The 18,906-nt window shown below is 39.9% G+C and overlaps 1 protein-coding gene across 8 annotated transcripts in view; it reads right to left on the reverse strand.

Annotated features, from left to right (window-relative positions):
• Positions 1–687: 687 nt before the first annotated feature.
• The window catches only part of AKAP9 (A-kinase anchoring protein 9), a 166,820-nt gene continuing 148,601 nt past the window's right edge, over positions 688–18,906 (reverse strand). For all 8 annotated transcript variants that reach the window (XM_054493903.2, XM_063667569.1, XM_054493902.2 and 5 more), the window contains 12 exons: positions 18,005–18,224; positions 16,145–16,295; positions 13,970–14,638; positions 13,533–13,741; positions 13,113–13,218; positions 11,457–11,639; positions 10,254–10,454; positions 8,544–8,776; positions 5,620–5,705; positions 3,957–4,086; positions 2,748–2,887; positions 688–1,237 (listed from right to left, as the gene is read on the reverse strand). In XM_054493903.2, the coding sequence (XP_054349878.1) occupies positions 1,200–1,237; positions 2,748–2,887; positions 3,957–4,086; positions 5,620–5,705; positions 8,544–8,776; positions 10,254–10,454; positions 11,457–11,639; positions 13,113–13,218; positions 13,533–13,741; positions 13,970–14,638; positions 16,145–16,295; positions 18,005–18,224 (2,366 nt within the window). In that variant the 3' untranslated portion in view covers positions 688–1,199. The remainder of the gene's footprint in view (positions 1,238–2,747; positions 2,888–3,956; positions 4,087–5,619; positions 5,706–8,543; positions 8,777–10,253; positions 10,455–11,456; positions 11,640–13,112; positions 13,219–13,532; positions 13,742–13,969; positions 14,639–16,144; positions 16,296–18,004; positions 18,225–18,906) is intronic.

The following is an 18,906-nucleotide window of genomic DNA, read 5'->3' on the forward strand; positions in this document are numbered from 1 at the left end:
TTTGCAAATAGCACATTGTTTTATAAGAGACTTACTTAAGCATTCGCAGACTGTAGTATCCAAGGGGGGATCCTGGAACTAATCCCCCACACATGCCGAGGGATGACAAATTAGAAATGTTCAAGAATGTACAACTTTCTACCATGCCTGTTTGTGTTGGTATAAATCATGGAACATCAAATAATAAGACAATATCCTCCGGATGTAAGCATCAAATACTAGTCCTCTTGCTGTTTTAGTGAGTTGCCATGTTATTGGGGAGGACTCCAGATGAGAAATAACATTGTGATTTGTATTATCTCTGTGAGAGCCTCCCAGTCTGAATTTGGCTTGGACAACAGGGATACATACTGTTTAATTCGGCTGCAATGTGATTAGGATCTTTTGAGTTAATGATTTCTTCATCTTTTTAGTGGGCCATGGATTTGTTAGAACACATCTTTGGAAACAACACTAACTGTAATACAGTAAATATTGATTAATCATGAAATACCAATATAGCTTTAAAAAAACACGATGTAGATGTAAAGTTGATACAAAGACACATGGAAAACTTTCAACGGTATTAACTCTAATATTAGGACAACTTTCTCTGAATCTCTCACTCCTACATATTTGACATAAGTAATGAGATGCTATGTACCAAGAACTATGGCTCAGTTAAAAATGAAGAAGGTTCAAATACAGTGTGGTGAAAATGGTGGTCATTTTTATTTCAGTACTTGACAAAATACCCCATAAAATTCAAAACTTCTACCATTATACAAAAATAGGTCTCTACAAGTGATATTATCTGTCTTCATCACCAGTAGACTATATTAGGCAAAACATGTAACTTCAGTAGCCTTATAAGAAAAGTGCAGGACACCTCGAGCTACACATTCAGCAGTATTGTAATGCGTAAAAGTTTAATCTTTTCACCCATTTGATAAATACACAAGGTTTATAATTTAATGTTTTAAATTAGCATTCCACAAATATACAGGTAATTCGATAATTATTGTGCATGAATACATACACAATGCTTATATATACAAGTTCCAGTTTGTTTTCATGTGCTGGCAAGGGATTTGTATACAATCATAAGCTGTGTTCATATTGGTCCCATTGAATATTCACAATACAAAAGCACAAAAGAATCATTGATTTACAAAAGGAAATCTGTTTAAAATCACTTCAATTAATGATGTTTCAAAGGATTATCTTCTCATGCCAGCATGAAATTGAGTAGTTGAACCTATGAGAGAAAAACAGGAAATTCAACTGATTTCAAATTACATTGCTACCTGTATCAGACCCACCAGAGTTCACACTTCACACAAAGGAAATTATTATTATTCTCCATTTTTTTAAAGCCCTTTTTTTCCTTAAAATGTCCCCTTCATACTTAAACTGAGTCTCTCCCCGCTACCCCCAAGATGGAGTGTTACTCTGTTGCCCAGGCTGGAATTCAGTGGTGTGATCTTGGCTCACTGCAACCCCCGCCTCCCGGGTTCAAGCGATTCTCCTGCCTCAGCCTCCCGAGTAGCTGGGACTACCCACACGTGCCATCATGTCCAGCAAATTTTTGTATTTTTAGTAGAGACGGGGTTTCACCATGTTGGCCAGGCTAGTCTCGAACTGGTTGGTCTTGAACTCCTGACCTAGTGATCCACCCGCCTCGGCCACCCAAAGTGCTGGGATTACAGGCATGAGCCACTGCGCCCAGCCCATATACTTAAGCTGACTTTTAAGAGATTTTGAATATACATGTAAAAATCACCATGACTGGCTCTATAGCAAAGTAGGTGAGACTAATATTTATAGAGTTTTTTTAAAGTGCTCTCAAAGTTGAATGTTCTATACCTCATACATTTTTGAAAAATCTTTTGGTCTTCAAAATCTGGGTCTTGTGAAATTTGGATGCTCAAAACAAAACAACCCAAGGCAAACCAACAAACAAACTCAGCTATGATAATAAAAGTTTCCTATTACTACAAGATGCTTGGGTTTAAACAAATGATTTCTTGAAGGAAGAGATAAACTACTCAATGATTCAAAGTCTCTGAATCAGGAGTGAACTGAAGTAAGATAGGGAAAAGAGGTTTTCCTTCCATGAACAGGGAATCCACTTTTATTTTAAAGTATGAATTGTTTTTTGTTTTTGAACAAAGAAAAATAAAAGCATCCTTACAAAGTATTTTGAATGGGATAGTTTTTTTTGATGATACATAAAAGCACAATATAGTAGCAGGGATAATGGTTACATTAAGTGCTTAAAGTAAGTGCTTCCTCCTTAACTCCACCCGATTTGCATGCCTTACCACTTTCTTTTTTTTTTTTTTTTTTTTCTTTGAGACAGGGTCTCTCGCTCTGCTGCCCAGGCTGGAGTGCTGCGGCACGGCCTTACCACTTTCTGCCATGCACTACTTAGGAATACGTTCTCCAGTTAGGCTCTGTAGACTCGGAGTACCTTGCACACTGGTGCTCATTGTGCATTTTGTGTCATCAGTCCGCTGAATGAATATAGTAGGAAATCATTTTTGGGAGGACTGGGATCTGGGGTGATAAATCATATTTTCACTTAAATTATTTAAAGTCAGTTTCTCTGCTGGTTACAAGAGTTTAAGCTTTGGCTAACTTAATGGCTCATGCACTAAACTGGAAGCTTTGATTATCCTAATGATGAGTGTGAAAGAATTTCAAAGAAAGGGGAGCTGTGGGTCTAGCACTGTGGTGCTGCCAAGATGTGGTTAAACTTAGAGCACCTGACTGTACAGTTCCAAGTCGTCTTTGCAGTGCTTCTAGCCGAGTGATATAATCTGTTAGGGCTCTGTCAGGATCGTAATTCTGAAGCTGAGAACATGCTAAAGAACCAGGATTGAAATCAGCTGGAGTACCTGGGTACCTAAAGGATTAAAAATATGTACATGAATCAAGTTATCCAGAAATATGCATGTAAGTTACCAACCTGCCTCCACTCCCTTCCCCAAAAAGGTGGGTCACTTGTACACACATAATGTATATCCCCCAAGCTTCAGCTTTGGAGCTTGGGATGAGAAAGCGACAACTCTCCAATGAATTCAAAGATGCTACTAAGTCAACATAAGAATGTACAATACAATGCTTGTGGCAGAGGTCTCAATAAATTGGGTATGTATAAATGTATCTTGTCATGAAGAGAAGCTTTTCATAATGGTCAGAGTATCAATTTTAGTCAATACTTTTCCCAATATCTAACCATAGCATATACTAAATAACACTTGGTCAGCTTTGTTTACTACACCCTTGGAAATCAGTTACAAATTTAAACACTGGTTTTTACATTTTTACATTAAGCCTTAGGTTATGTACTTTTTTTTTTTTTTGGAGACCAAATCTTGCTTTGTTGCCCAGGCTAGAGTGCAGTGGCGTGATCTCGGCTCACTGCAACCTCTGCCTCCTGAGTTCAAGCGATTCTCCTGCCTCAGCCTCCCAAGTAGCTGGGATTACAGGCACCCACCACCATGCCCGGCTAATTTTTTTGTGTGGTTTTTTTTTTTTTTTTTTGAGACGGAGTCTTGCTCCGTTGCCCAGGCTAGAGAGCAGGGGTGCAATCTCAGCTCACTGCCAGCTCCGCCACCTGGGTTCACACCATTCTTCTGCCTCAGCCTCCCGAGTAGCTGGGACCACAGGTGCCTGCCACCACGCTCGGCTAATTTTTTGTATTTTTAGTAGAGACAGGGTTTCACCATGTTGGCCAGGCTAGTCTCGAACTAGCTGGTCTTGAACTTCTGACCTCATGATCTGCCCGCCTCAGCCTCCCAAAGTGCTGGGATTATAGGTGTGAGCCACTGCACCTGGTCATATTATGTAAATTATATATAACAAAGATGTCTATCTCAATGCAAAGAAGTCAAAGCCCTAAAAATGTCCATTTTTCTCTGTTAAATATTAATACATTTAACAATTCCAGGCAGGTTTTCTCAAATTCTTACCTATTCTGAAATGGTAAAGGGGACCTAATATAGTCCAGATCTGATCTTGAGCGATACGTAGTATGTCTTGGTTCTCCATATAACTCCAGCCCACCAGAAGAATGATAAAATGAGTCAGTCTTTTCTGCACCTAAAGTAACCCAAAATATTCCTTGTAAAGAAAAATAAAATCCCAAGCCCTTAAAAAATTTCTACAAAATAGGTAACTGCTCAAAAGACTATTATACTATATTATACCATCTCCTATTTATAGTCATTTTCTATTATTCTTGCTAAAGGAGAAAACAGTACAAACAAAAATTTGGCTTTCAAATGTTATTTTGTTTACTTTTGAATATGAGTATTTCTGATATCTGGAATTATGTCTCAAAGAAAATTATTTAATTGGCATATTTTCTTCTTTAAAGACCTTAGCTCTAAATAGATGAGAGGTGAGAGGTGAGTGGGTGTGGTTTGTGGGAAATGATGTGGATAAAAAATATTAGACCAATGTAAACATTCCACTCTACTGACTTGAAACCAAGATTTGCTAACTTTTAATAAAATACAACTCATTATGGTACAAATTTCAGCTGTTTCAGTGTAATGATATTTCAAAATACTTTGTGTAGGGTACCAAATCTATTTCCCCTCTCTCGGATGCTCAGCTCCTGGTAGAGTATGTAAAGGTGGTTTACTATGAATACACAGCACAGGGATGCTGTGTCCTCTGTACCTCTGTGTGCTCCCCAGATTCGGACCTCATCTTTATTGCCAGAAATGTTCAAGCCCTAGTTTGTTTCCACTTCTAGGTGTAGACAGAAGGAATTTTAGCTGTTACCATTATTATACAACCTCTTGGTAAACTCAGAAACTTGTTTGAATATTGTTAAATTATGAAAACTTCCTAATTCTTCCATATGACTAACAGCAATCCTGTCTTGAACTGTGCCTTAAATGCAGTTATGGAGAGTGTGGGCTCTGGAGCCAGAATGCCAGTGTTTGGTCCTGGTTCCATCACTTCCCTACTGGCCATTCTGGGGCAAATGACATGTGTTTTCCATGCCTCGATTTTTCATCTAAAAGTGAGAATAGTAAAATTGTACTTATATCATAGGATTGGGAGAATACATGAAAAGAGCACGGCCTGGTGCAGACTAAGTTCTCCATGAAAATCAGATATTATTACCTTCTTTAAAACAGTGAAGTTACCTAGTTTTGGCAGTTATAAGGGCTTTGTCTTTGGAAAACATTGCTTCCAGAATTCATTACTTGGTAAGTATTACACATGCAGTAATTCAGAGCAGCGGTCCCCAACCTTTTTGGCACCAGTGACACATTTCATGGAAGACAATTTTTCCATGGACCCAAAGGGGCCAGAATGGTTTCTGGATGAAACCGTTCCACCCCAGATCATCAGGCATTAGTTACATTCTCATAAGGGGCACGCAACCTAGATTCCTCACATGTGCAGTTCACAGTAGGATTTGTGTTCCTTTGAGAATCTAATGCCACGGCTGATCTGACAGGAGGTGGAGCTCGGGCAGTAATGCCCACCGCTCACCTGCTGCTGTGTGGCCTGGTTCCTAACAGGCCACAGACAAGTATGGCCCATAGTCTGGGGGTGGAGGACCTCTGATTTAGAGAGTCATAAACATAAGAAAATATGCTATTTTGACTTCACCTTGATTCAGTCCAAAGCCATCTCTGTTAATATTGATGGAACCAGAACCTGTGACTCGATGCCACCGTCGAACCAAAAATTTCATTCTAAAAAAGATTCCAAGATAAAATTTCACAGCCCATCTATAAACAGTATATACACTTCCTACAAAAATCACATCACACATTTAAATATGAACATAGAACAAAAGTCAAATTTCACAATTGCCCAATTAAACTATGTCAATGCCTTTTGTGACAAAATCAACTGGAACGGAAGAACAGGGATTCAAGATTCTCTCATCCCCTTCCCAAGAGGCATTAGAGGTCTCTTATATTGTCAGCATCAGGTTCCAACTTGAGGGATAAATGGGGTATAAGGAGATGGAAGGCAAAAGTAGATGGGAAAAGCAGATAGGCAAAGAAAGGGTGAGAAGTAATGAAAAAAGAATAGAGAATAAAGGGCAGATGAGATAAGAAGAGAACAAAAAGACCCTTAAATTGGCAATAAGAATGTGCTGGGAATGCTGCAAGGTGGGTGAGGCTCTTGTCCCTTTGATCAGGGACAAAAAAATGTTGGTTTCAAAAGGAATGGGAGTGTTAGCTTCATGAACCAGGTGCAGCAAGTTACCACCTGCCCCATCTTGGCCCAAGGAGCTTTTGGAGCACCAGTTTTGATTTACTTTGAATCAGTTCCAAGGCTCCATCTTAGGAGGGTCAAAATATGATAAACATAATCTTGGATAAGAAAAAGTGGGGCAGAGTGAAGTATGTCAGTAACAACTTCTACATTGCTCTCATGAAGCCTCTCTAGATCCCTCTAATCAAAATTACTAGCTAACTCCTGTGACCTCCCATTTATTTATTATATTCTAAGTTCTGTGCATATTAGTCTTCCCCACTAGAAAGTGAGCTGCCTTTAGGTATTTAGGCAGGATTATATATTTTTTCATCAATGCATCTACCAGCACTTACCTTGGTTTACTTTATACAAGGTGATGAAGGAAATGAAAGGTGAGGAAGAGTAAATGAAACCAGGAGACTACAATATGGAATATCAGAAGCAAGGAGGGTCTAAGGCCCACAGTAAGATAAAACTTGTGCTCCTGTTTCCAGAGCCAGCATGAATGAGACTTGGGAGACTGGGCTGGTTGTCCTAGCTCTATCACTACTGGCTTTGTAACCTCTTCCTGCCTCAGTTTCCTCAAGTGTGAAATGAGATTCTGGACTAGGTGATCTCAGACAGCTTCCAATTAAAAAACTGTGCCATATTTTTAGAGAAAAATAGGCCGGGTGCGGTGGCTCATGCCTGTAATCCCAGCACTTTGGGAGGCCGAGGCGGGCAGATCATGAGGTTAGGAGATCGAGACCATCCTGGCTAACACAGTGAAACCCCATCTCTACTAAAAATACAAAAAATTAGCCAGGCGTGATGGTGGGCGCCTGTAGTCCCAGCTACTTGGGAGGCTGAGGCAGGAGAATGGCGTGAACCCGGGAGGCGGAGCTTGCAGTGAGCTGAGATCGCACCACTGCACTCCAGCCTGGGCGACAGAGCAAGACTCTGTCTCAAAAAAAATAAAAAATAATAAAAAATAATTTAAAAAGCAGCATCAGATGTGACCTAACAGAAAGAACTTTAAAAAGCAAAATTCCTTTAAGATTCTGTCTGCTTCCTAAAAGGGAGGGGGATGCATGGAGAAGCCTTGGTGTTTGTATGCATATAACCAGGTCAGAAGACTGTAGTGGGCCAGGTCCTCAAAGTAGTTTGAGTCTTGGCTCCATGTCAATCACAGACAGAATGAATACCAGAGTTCTTTGCTTGGAATTACTAGAGAAAGAACAATAAAAGCACTAGCAAAAATCCAGTGCCCTAAAGGCTAACCTCTGACTTGAATGCAGTTAGGAAATGACCTTCCATAGCCGGGCACCAAAAGTGGGTTATCTTAGCAATGAAGAAAATGAATGTATGCCAGCCTAAGAAGTAATTTGTCAACCACATTTTTAAATTTTATAATCTTTTATTTATTTACATGTGTGAGCTTGTTCATGGACTTATTCAGATTTTTTTTTTTTTTTTTTTTTTTGAGTCTTGCTCTGTCACCCAGGCTGGAGTGCAGTGGTGCGATCTTGGCTCACTGCAAGCTCCACCTCCCGGGTTCATGCCATTGTCCTGCCTCAGCCTCCCGAGTAGCTGGGACTACAGGCACCCACCACCACGCCCGGCTAATTTTTTTGTATTTTTAGCAGAGACGGCATTTCAGCGTAGCCAGGATGGTCTCGATCTCCTGACCTCATGATCCGCCAGCCTCGGCCTCCCAAAGTGCTGGGATTACAGGTGTGAGCCACCATGCCCGGCCTTTTTCTTTTTTTGACAGAGTCTCACTCTGTCACATGGCTGGAGTGTAGTGGCGCCGATCTCGGCTCACTGCAACCTCCGCCTCCCAGGTTCAAGTGATTCTCCTGCCTCCGACTCCCAAGTAGCTGGGACTACAGGTGCCTGCCACTATGCCCAGCTAATTTTTTGTTTTTTTAGTAGAGATAGGGTTTCACCATGTTGGCCAGGCTGGTCTCGATCTCCTGACCTTGTGATTTGCCTGCCTTGGCCTCCCAAAGTGCTGGGATTACAGGCATGAGGCACCATGCCTGGCCCAGATTGTTTTCTAAAAGGCAGCCGTGACTGGATAGGCCAGCTCTGAGTCACCAGCTGCCTGGACCTAGCTGCCTGGACCTAGGAAGTCCCTTTTCATAATCTACATATACACTGCCAGTATTCCTGCTAAATGAATGAAAACCTAGAAAAAAAAAAGCAGACATGCTTCAGTGATGGCACATACCTCCTACTATACAAATATAGAGTATAACCAGCAAAGAATAGACGGAGAATTAAAAAGAACTAATCCTTTTAGAGAGTCTACTAGTAAAATGCATTTTCCTTCAAGTCTTTACCTGGAAATTGCAATGGATACTCTGACGGCCGACCGAAACCTGGTGAAGCCCTTTGGGCGATTGGTGATCACCTCTAGATCCGTGAAAGCCGGCTGCCCCCCCATCCGGGCAAGCAGGGCCAAGGTGGCATCTTCACATTCCTGGAACCCACCCAGTAACAGCAGCAGGTATTTCTTCTGGTAAATGAGAGCCTTTCGAAAACTTTCTGCCCTCAAGTATTTACCATAAATTCTCTATATTTAAGGAAGAGAAGAATGTAGACATTAAGAAAACATTCAACCTGCTCTCTCGGGGAAAATAACCTAGATTTTAACAAGTAGTGGTCAGTAGTAGTAGTAGTAGTAAAACAGCAGGTATCCTATCACTGTTTTCTACTTTATCAGCAAAGTTGAAATTTAAGATAAATTAACCTTTACACTTTTGCATCTATTAGTCAGTGGAGTCTGAATACTAATATGATAGTTAGGCTTCTTGTTTCTTTTGGGTTTTAGCTCTCATTAATCATGTTAGTTGCAAATATTTTTGTCATCCCAATTTTTTTTAATTGTACAGAGCTATTTTTATTAGGTCACTAATCTATTTATTTACTTATTTATTTATTTATGAGACAGAGTCTCACTCTGTCACCCAGACTGGAGTTTAGTGGCGTGATCTTGGCTCACTGCAACCTCCGTCTCCCGGATTCCAGCAATTCTCCTGCCTCAGCCTTCCAAGTAGCTGGGATTACAGGCACCCACCGCCATGCCTGGCTAATTTTTGTATTTCTAGTAGAGATGGGATTTCACCATGTTGGCCAGGCTGATCTCGAACTCCTGACCTCAGTGATCCACCCACCTTGGCCTCCCGAAGTGCTGGGATTACAGGTGTGAGCCACCAGTGCCTGGCCTAATCTAACTTTTTAAATGTTAATGTTTTCTATCCCTTCAGAGTCATAAACTGGAATAAATGTTCCAAAAGTTTTTCTTTTTGTTTTGAATTTTATGTTGACTGATTAAGGTCGTTTTAGCAACAGTCATTATTAGTCACTGGAGAGGCTTTTCAGAGGGCTTACCATTTTACAGAGTATGATGCGCTTAACATTGACAATAGTAGAGCTTTTGTTAGAAGTTGAAAAGATAACATTCTTTTGGTCTATTAGGGATGAAACCAGGGAAAGTGGAACCATGAGCCCAGGATGCTGCCACTGTGACCATTAATAAAGGTTAATTTGGTCCCAGTCCTGGGCATGCCTTTCCACAAACCTCTGTGACCTGCATTCATGACAAAGACTGAATAAAAAGACCTAGAGACAAAACCTGAATACTACCTACATTTTTTTTTTTTTTTTGAGACGGAGTCTCACTCTGTGGCCCAGGCTGGAGTGCAGTGGCACGATCTCGGCTCACTGCAACCTCCGCCTCCTGGGTTCAAGCGATTCTCCTGCCTGGGAGAGTAGCTGGGACTACAGGTGCCCGCCACCACGCCCAGCTAACTTTTTTTTGTTTTTGTATTTTTAGTAGAGATGGGGTTTCACCGTGTTAGCCAGGATGGTCTTGATCTCCTGACCTCGTGATCTGCCCATCTCGGCCTCCCAAAGTGCTGGGATTATAGGCGTGAGCCACTGTGCCAGGCCCTAAATTTCTTTAGACTGTTTATTTAAGGTCAGTGAGAGATGAAAGAAGGCAAAAACATAGAACCAGCTGTGATGTTTAGATGGGAGATATCTCCTACCTTTAAAGTGACATGTTCAGAATCAGGGCTCAGAGTTTGAAGTAAAGAGTCATTTCTTAGTTCAGCTTTCAGTTTGTTTACTTCAGCCTCTGCCCTTTTCAAAGATTTCTGGAGAGTCAATTTTTCTCTGTTCCATACTTCTTTTTCAGAGGCAATGATGGCTTCAATGTTGGCACCACCATTCAATGAAAACCTGGAAGACTGCAAAGACCACAGCCTACTTACATGATTTTTAAGAACAAGTCTCTGAAGAAAAGTCTGAGCTAAACATATTAAAAAGATATCTGCATGGTGATGCAGTCTCAACTTTCTAACACCACCCAGACAAAGTTCAAAGCCAATCTCAACTGACATTACGCATATACACTAACTCTTAAGTACATGGTCCTTTGCTAAGTACATTAGTTTTACAACTAAAAGTCCTTGAGAAAGCCTGGCCACAGGGAAGGTTTAGCAGATTAGCAGAGCTTTGAACTAAAAAAGTCAAGAGAAACAACAGACCATTTGGGTCCAAATTTTGAGCCTGTGCCTGAAATAGTGTACTGGAGAAGTGGGAAAAACAAGCCAGTATGTACAGAATAAGTGGATTTCTATAAAAGGCACGTAAATGTGTTATCATGTATTTAACCACACAGTTGTCTTACAGGTCTTTTCTATCTTTATATTGGGTGATTATGGAAACTGGCAATTAATTTTATACCTGTTTTTAAATGGAAAAATTTTAAGCAAATTCTCAGAGTAATTTATCAGACTGAAAGATGTAATTTAACCGAACCTTTTACTTGAGTCATGAACACAATAACTGATAAGTAAATGAACAGAACAGTCAGGATTCACATTTGAACATCTCGTGTATCTGTCGTTGGTCCCTAGATAGCAAAGTATCTGGCTTTGGAGATACATGTATCTTGGTTTGACTATGACTTCAATTCAGTTTTCTCAGGTATAAGGTGGATGTGGATTAGAGATTCTGTATGTATACAACCCAGAGTCGAGTACAGAGATGGTTTCCAATAAATAACAGTAATTATTATAACTTAGTAATAATATTATTATTGTCATCCCTATAAAATTTTCTACAGATCCTACTAAGAATCAGGCGTGTGATAGTTTTACATTAACAGGATTAAAACTTGAACTAGATAGCAGAAATGATAAGCATGCACTAATTCTCATATATGGAGATGCTAAAAATGGACATACATTATCTCTACCAGTTCCTGTCTGTCGATACCACCTGATCTGCTCTTCCAGCTTCATAACCATGTTCCTTAAGTCATTCTTCTCTTCAGTCAGTTGACTGATATGCCCTGTCAGCTCAGCATTTTGTCTCAGTAGTCTTTCAGTCAATGAGCCGCAAGAAGTACTTGGGGACACCAAGCTGGGCTGGAAAAATAAAATGGTGTAAGGTCACTTAAGCACAAATGGATGTGAATAATGCATATAAAGTGTGAATAGGCACCGAGAGCAACAGAATTCATGAACTGGTGCTTGAGTTGAGTCTTCAGTAATAGGTAGATATTTACCAGGCAGAAAAGATAAGGAAGGGCATATTAAGCAAAAGGCACAAAGGCTTGAGCGAGTGTGTATTGTTTTCGGGGTGTTGTAGGTTGCCTGGTAAGTCTAGATTGCTTCACTTTATGAATAACAGACCTAAATGTAGGCAATGGAGGGTCGTGAAAGGCTTGATGCAAAAATATGACACAAAATTTATGTGTTGGGAAAATTCCTTTGGTAGTAATGTACAAAGCAGGGGAAATTATGGAAGATATAATCTTCGAGTCAGGTAGACCTATCAGGAAGTTGTTTCAACAGCCAGGTAAGAAATGCTGAAAGCCTGAATGGAGGCAATGACTAAGGGACAGAAAGTAAAGGGTGTGTGGGAGAGGTATTTAGAAGGTAAGAGGGACAGGACTTAGTGACTGTCTAGACGTGCAGATAAGGGTGAAGGAAAGTGGTCTATGGTGACTTTCAGCTTTCTAAACTGGGCGATATCATGACTAGAAATGAGGGTCTGGAGCAGGAAGTAGAAAGGGAAGATGGTGTTCAGTTTGGAATGTGCTTGTGAGGTTCCTAAGGGGTCATTATGGGGTACATTTCCCCAAGGAAAAATGTCTAGTAATGAATTGAAGATATAAACCTGGAACACAGGACAGAATTCTAGGCTAGAACCACAGTCCACTAAAGATAAGTTCCATAAGGGTGAGGTTTTAGTCAGATTTGTTCACTGTATCTCCAGAACCTATCTGGCACAGAATAAGTGTTCAATATAAGTATTTGTTTAATAAGTAAGTCTAGTGAGAGCTCAGGGTGTTGGACTGTGTGAGTTTTCATAGTTATAGGTTAGAGAAAAGAAGGAAGAGGGTAGGAAGAGGAACCATAAAGGCAACTGATGAAAGAAGCAGAAGAAATGCTAGAATACTGACATGACAGGCAAGGGAAGAGAGGGTTTTAAGAAAATAAAACAGGTCAAAAGTATCAAATGCTACAAAGAAGCCAAGAAATAAACTGAAAAGATTCACCAGATTAGTCAATTGTTTAGACACTGGTAGGAGTCTAAGGGTGTTTCATGGAGTAGAGAGGATAGAAGCCAGATCACTCTTTCAGGAAGCTTGTCTCCATACAGTAAAAGGTCAACATAATTATTCAGTAACAATAATGAAAGCTAATTTCCTCCCTAAGCTTTCATTATCTTCTCTTGGGGGAAGGCAAGCATTATTATTCATATTTAAAATAAATGAAAAGATACAAATAAAACTCTATAAAGAGTATAAAGAATATGCTGCAAGTTTCAAATGATCCAGTTTCTATTAAATCTTTGCTCTCAATGCTTTAGAAATAACTTTTAAAAAGTATTACCTCTTCACCTTGCTGGCCAGTTAATTTCTGTAGTTGTAAAATAATTTCATCAATATTTTCCTGAACCAAAATGAAATCTTCATCATCTGCTGTTTCAAACTGTAGTCTTCAAGAAAAAGACAAAAAGTCAAAACATACCTTCTCAATTGGGGGTGTTTACTACCACAAACATTACAGAGCAGGCGACGTTCTACTTCACCTATCACTTCTTCCTTATATCCCATGCTCTCTTCCCTGGGTCAAAGTGTTAGATAGTTGTTTTCAGACATTTGAGTTCTGTTAAAGAATATCACCTCCTAATGTAAACATGCATTACCTTTAAAATTTCAATTCCCCACCCTTGGCTAGCTGTCAAAGAGGCATGGGGTCTACCCAGCCTAAGAATACTACTTTCCCAAAGATCAGGCAGAAAAGTCTAACCTCTCAGAGGCTTTCTGGGCTAGAACCTGTAGTTTTGAAGCTACACATTGAAGCTTTTGTCTGATCATTTCTAATTCATGATTATAGCCGGTTCCTCCTCCATTCATTTCAATCAATTTAGTGTAGTTTGATTCTTTTGTTTCTCCTTCTATCTTCTGTTGAAGAACCCAATTTCTAGTTCGATCACTGGTTAAGCTCCATGTGGTTGGCTGGCAATTTTGGACAGAATAAAAAAACAATAACTATAAATGAACAGCATATCACAGTCTATCTTAAGGGAACACAATTATTGTTTATATCCAATAAACTTCTATAGATTTCATTTTTAAGTGATTTACATACAGCTATTTAAGTAATTTAATCCAATATCAAAATTTAATGATCAAAGGGCTGCAGTACTTTCCTTAAAAATATCTAAAAAGAAACTGTCAGTTTACCTCATTAAGGTTCTGATACAGAATTCTTCTACTTTCTCGTCTTTCTTCTCGTTCTAGTTCTTGCTTCTGGAATTCCTGCATGATTCCTTGTAGTCGCTGTCCTTCAAGGTCTAACTTATAAACTTGTTGTCTTTTCTCTTCCAGCTGGCGCTGAAGATCTTCCACTTTGGACTGGAGCTCATGCATTTTTTTCTGTCCCTCAGTGTTGGCCTCTTGTTCTGTCTGCAGTGTTTTTCTATGAACCTGCCTATCTTTTTCCATTTGCTGTCGTGTTTGCAAAGAATCCAGTTTATATTTTTCAGTCTCATTTAACAATTCTACTATGCGACTGTGTTTTTCCTCTAGCTGTTTCTGCAGCTCTTTCAGTAGGTCCTCTGAGGGCAAGGGTGGCCGAGACTGCCCAGTACTATCACTGCTCTGCAGCTGTGCATGCAATTCCCGCTCCCTATCTAGGGTACTACTCATTTCCCGAATTCGAACTTTCTCAGATTCAAGAAGTACTTGAAGCTCTAAGTTTCGACCTTGTTCTTCTGACAACTGGGCATCATATAGCATTCTCTGTGATTCTATTTTTTGCTGGGATTCGTTCAGTAGTTGTTTCTGTTGTTCCAAAAGCAGATTTAGCTGAAGATTCCTTTGTTTCTGACTCTCAAGTGAAAACTTCAGATCCTGGTACAAGAAAATCAAATTTAAGAACTTGTTAATATTATTAAAAATACTTGGCCGGGCGTGGTGGCTCACGCCTATAATCCCAGCACTTTGGGAGGCTGAGGTGGGCAGATCACCTGAGGTCAAGAGTTCAAGACCAGCCTGGCCAACATGGTGAAACCCTGTCTCTACTAAAAATGCAAAAAAATTAGCTGGGTGCAATGGCACGTGCCTGTAGTCCCAGCTACTTGGGAGGCTGAGGCAGGCGAATTGCTTGAACCTGGGAGGTGGAGGTTGCAGTGAGCCTAGATTGCACCACTGCCCTCCAGCGTGGGCAAAAGAGCGAGACTTTGACTCAAAACAAACAAACAAACAAACAAACAAAAACCAAAAAAAACTTTATACGTATACAACCATGCCTTTATTAATACTATGTTGGTAGTATCTGTATTAGAAAATAGAACTGATTAGTTTATTAACTTAAATGTTCAGTAGTTAGTGCATAATCATGAAATATAAATAAAAGAAGGGTAAGATAATACTTTCCTTAAAAAATCTTAATCTCACTAAGTAATATGAAGCAGGGTACATTTCTTATAAGAACAACAACCTTTAAAAATATAACTGTTCCTGGAGATCTTAACGTTTTGATAAGATTCCTGTGCACATTAATAAATTTGTATAAAAAATAAAAGTTCCTGATATAATGTGATAGGAGTTCCTGAAAAACCTTGTGTTTTGCAGTATCACATGCTAAAAATAATAGGGCTTATAAGGAAAGCAAGGTTAGGGGCAAATAACTCAAAATATACATAAACTTTTAATGGTTAAAAAACTATAATTGGTACCTAGGGAGATATCATGTCCCAGCCGGGCAGAGTTCTCTTTGCCTGGAGGCTAACACAGTAGACATTAAAAATAAAAAATCGGGCAAAAATGCCGGCAACACATTGTTTTTCAGCACAGAGTGAGTGAGAATTAGGATTACGTGGCTAGAAGAGCTCTGAGCCAGTGAGACAACTCCACCTCTATTAAAAGCAGATACTGCATGTAGTAGTACCGCCTGCCTTGAGCTGAGAGCCTTGCAAAGCAGGGGTGTGTCTCTCTGAAAAGGGCCAATGTTCACTTTAAATGTTCTTAAGCAGTGAGGGCTCCAGAAAAGTATCCCTGTTCCTCTTCCCTAGGAGAAAACAGGAACCAAAACTACCTCTGTATTAAACTGACAGGATTGCCATATTTATCTGTGTGTACCAATTCACATGCCCAAAACATGTTGCAGCAGAGCAGTCTATATGCATCCTTGGATGTAGCAAAACATACAAACAAACAAAAAAAACCAATCACCACTCCATTAGCATTTCCTCATAATACGGCTTAGATAACATTATGTAGTATTCAATGCACAGTGAACAACTTACCATATCTTATTAAGAAGTCTAAGGTTGACATTTTAGATGGAGGAAAGTCTTAAGACTCTCTTTTATCATTCTGGATTTTCCAGACATTTAAAGACAAAGATAACAGTACCTCAAGTTCTTCTTTATCCCGTTCTTCACTGCGTCCCAACTTGGCTTTCTCTTTCTCCAAAGCCCACTGGAGCTCTCTTGATTTTTTCTGTTCACTTGCTAATGTGTCATTAAGCAAATGTACTTCATCTGTCTTATCTTTAACTTCCAACCTAAGTCAGAAAGACAAATGAACTTCCATAAAGCTATGTTGACGAAGCATATAATGAGAGAGAGAGAGAAAAACAGCTTCCACTGATAAGTTGAGGCATATAATAAACTAGCTAAGAGGAAAATATAAACTATTAAAAGATTCTTGACTGGGGTTCATTTCAAATTAACTTTCTTTTTCTGTTGTTTTGTTTTGAGACGGAGTCTTGCTCTGTCGCCAGGCTGGAGTGCAGTAGCGCCATCTCGGCTCACTGCAACCTCCACCTTCCGGGTTAAAGCAATTCTCCTGCCTCAGCCTCCCGAGTAGCTGGGACTACAGGCACCTGCAACCACGCCCAGCTAATTTTTGTATTTTCAGTAGAGATGGAGTTTCACCATTTTGGCCAGGATGGTTTCAATCTTCTGACCTCATGATCCGCCTGCCTCGGCCTCCCAAAGTGTTCAGATTACAGGCGTGAGCCACCGCGCCCGGCCCTCTTTTTTCTTTTTTTTTTGAGACGGAGTTTCCCTCTTGTCATCCAGGATGGAATGCAATAGCGCGATCTTGGCTCACTGTAACCTCCGCCTCCCGGGTTCAAGCGATTCTCCTGCCTCACCCTCCCAAGCAGCTGGGATTACAGGTGAATGCCAGCACGCCCGGCTAATTTTTTGTATTTTTAGTAGAGATGGGGTTTCACCATGTTGGCCAGGCTGGTCTCGAGCTCCTGACCTCAGGTGATCCACCTGCCTTGGCCTCCCAAAGTGCTGGGATTACAGGCATTAGTCACCACACCTGGCTTGAAATTAACTGTTTTCTAGTAGTACAATTATTAGTTATTAATTATCAATGCAAACAACTATGCAATTTATTGTTATAAAATAATATTAATAAAAATTTTGGCTGGGCATGGTGGCTCACACCTGTAATCCTGGCACTTTGGGAGGCCGTGGTGGGTGGGTCACCTGAGGTCAGGAGTTCGAGATCAGCATGGTCAACATGGTGAAACTCTGTCTCTATTGAAAATACAAAAGTTAGCCGGGCATGGTGGCGGGTGCCTATAATCCCAGCTACTCAGAAGGCTGAGGCAGGAGAATCACTTGAACCCGGGTGGTGGAGGTTGCAGTGAGCCGATATCATGCCATTGCACTCCAGTCTGGGCGACAGAGCGAGATTCCATCTCAAAACAATTAAATAAAAATAAAAAAAAATAAATAAAGAAAGAAAAAGTAAATAAAATTTTTGTCTTTTACTGAACATGGGAATCACCATGTCTATTTGTGTATGAAGCTAATGTTCAATATAAAAACGACTAGTTGTAACGTGTCTTTGGCAACAGAATATCTCAGTATTTATACCAAGAAATATATTTTTTTAACAAGCATTGTCTTTTCGAATATTTTGCATATTTTAGCTCACTCAATCATGAATTCTACTGTGTTCATAAATATCACTTCAAATTGGTTGATGGTAAAATGAAGGTCAAAGTCAAAATTATATTTCATACAAGTCTCACACAGAACTGAAGTCACAGTAGAGAATATGCTATAATCATGATCATAAGTTCATCATTTGGAAACATTTAGAGTTTTTTCTATTACAGTTTTTCCTAAAAAAACAGTTGCATGCTATTTAAATATCATGCATGTTATATTTTTCTATATTTGCACAGTATTTATGACAAAATTACTCCCATTCCTTGTTACATGTTTATAATAAGGAAGCCTGGCACACCTGAAAGCCTCCAATTCCTTTAGGTGTTTATGCTGTGCCTTGAGTGTTGTTTCTAGTTCCAATTTAGTTTGTGCAAGCTCACTCTTCAGTTCAGCAACCACCATTTTCTCAGAACTCAGCTGCTCCTGCAGTTCCGTTGCTCTGTCTTTCATACTGCTGAGCTCTACTTGCATCTCCAGCATTTGAGACTGCTTCTGCTGTATATTATATTCCAAGAGTTCTACACAGAACATGATTAATATTTAAAACATAATCAAGCAACTCATATTTGGTTTATAAATATTTGTTGATAAGAACTGATTTGTAGTTTGGGAGATTACTTTAAAGGAAACATGAAAAATTATAATCCCAAGAGTTGGTAATGCAGTCCAGGCATGGTGGCTCACACCTGTAATCCCAGCACTTTGGGAGGCTGAGGTGGGAGGGAGGACTGCTTAAGGCCAGGAGTTCAAGACCAGCCTGGACAACATGGTGAAATTGTCTCTACTAAAAATACAAAAATTAGCTGGGCGTGCTGGCATGTGCCTGTAGTCCCATCGACTCAGGTGGCTGAGGCCGGAGGATTGCCTGAGCCCGGGAGGTGGAGGTTGCAATGAGCTGAGACCATGCCACTGTACTCCAGCCTCAGTGACAGTGAGACCCTGTCTCAAAAAAACAAACAAAAAGGGTTGGTAATGTATAAAAATAAATTTCAGGCATGTTTTCCTCACAGTGCTAGTGGCCAAGATTTCAGAACTATAAATATATAAGGATAAAAGTTTAAGAGAATACATTAATGGATGAAAGACTTAAAATTAAAAAAAAACTTTAAATGGAACTCATATTTGTACATTCAGAATTTCAAGAATGTACATTAAAAAATTCCAAAGATTTTTGATAGTCACACAAAGTACTTGGAGGAG

The sequence above is a fragment of the Pongo pygmaeus genome, chromosome 6, assembly GCF_028885625.2.
Source record: "Pongo pygmaeus isolate AG05252 chromosome 6, NHGRI_mPonPyg2-v2.0_pri, whole genome shotgun sequence".
Lineage (NCBI taxonomy): Eukaryota > Metazoa > Chordata > Mammalia > Primates > Hominidae > Pongo > Pongo pygmaeus.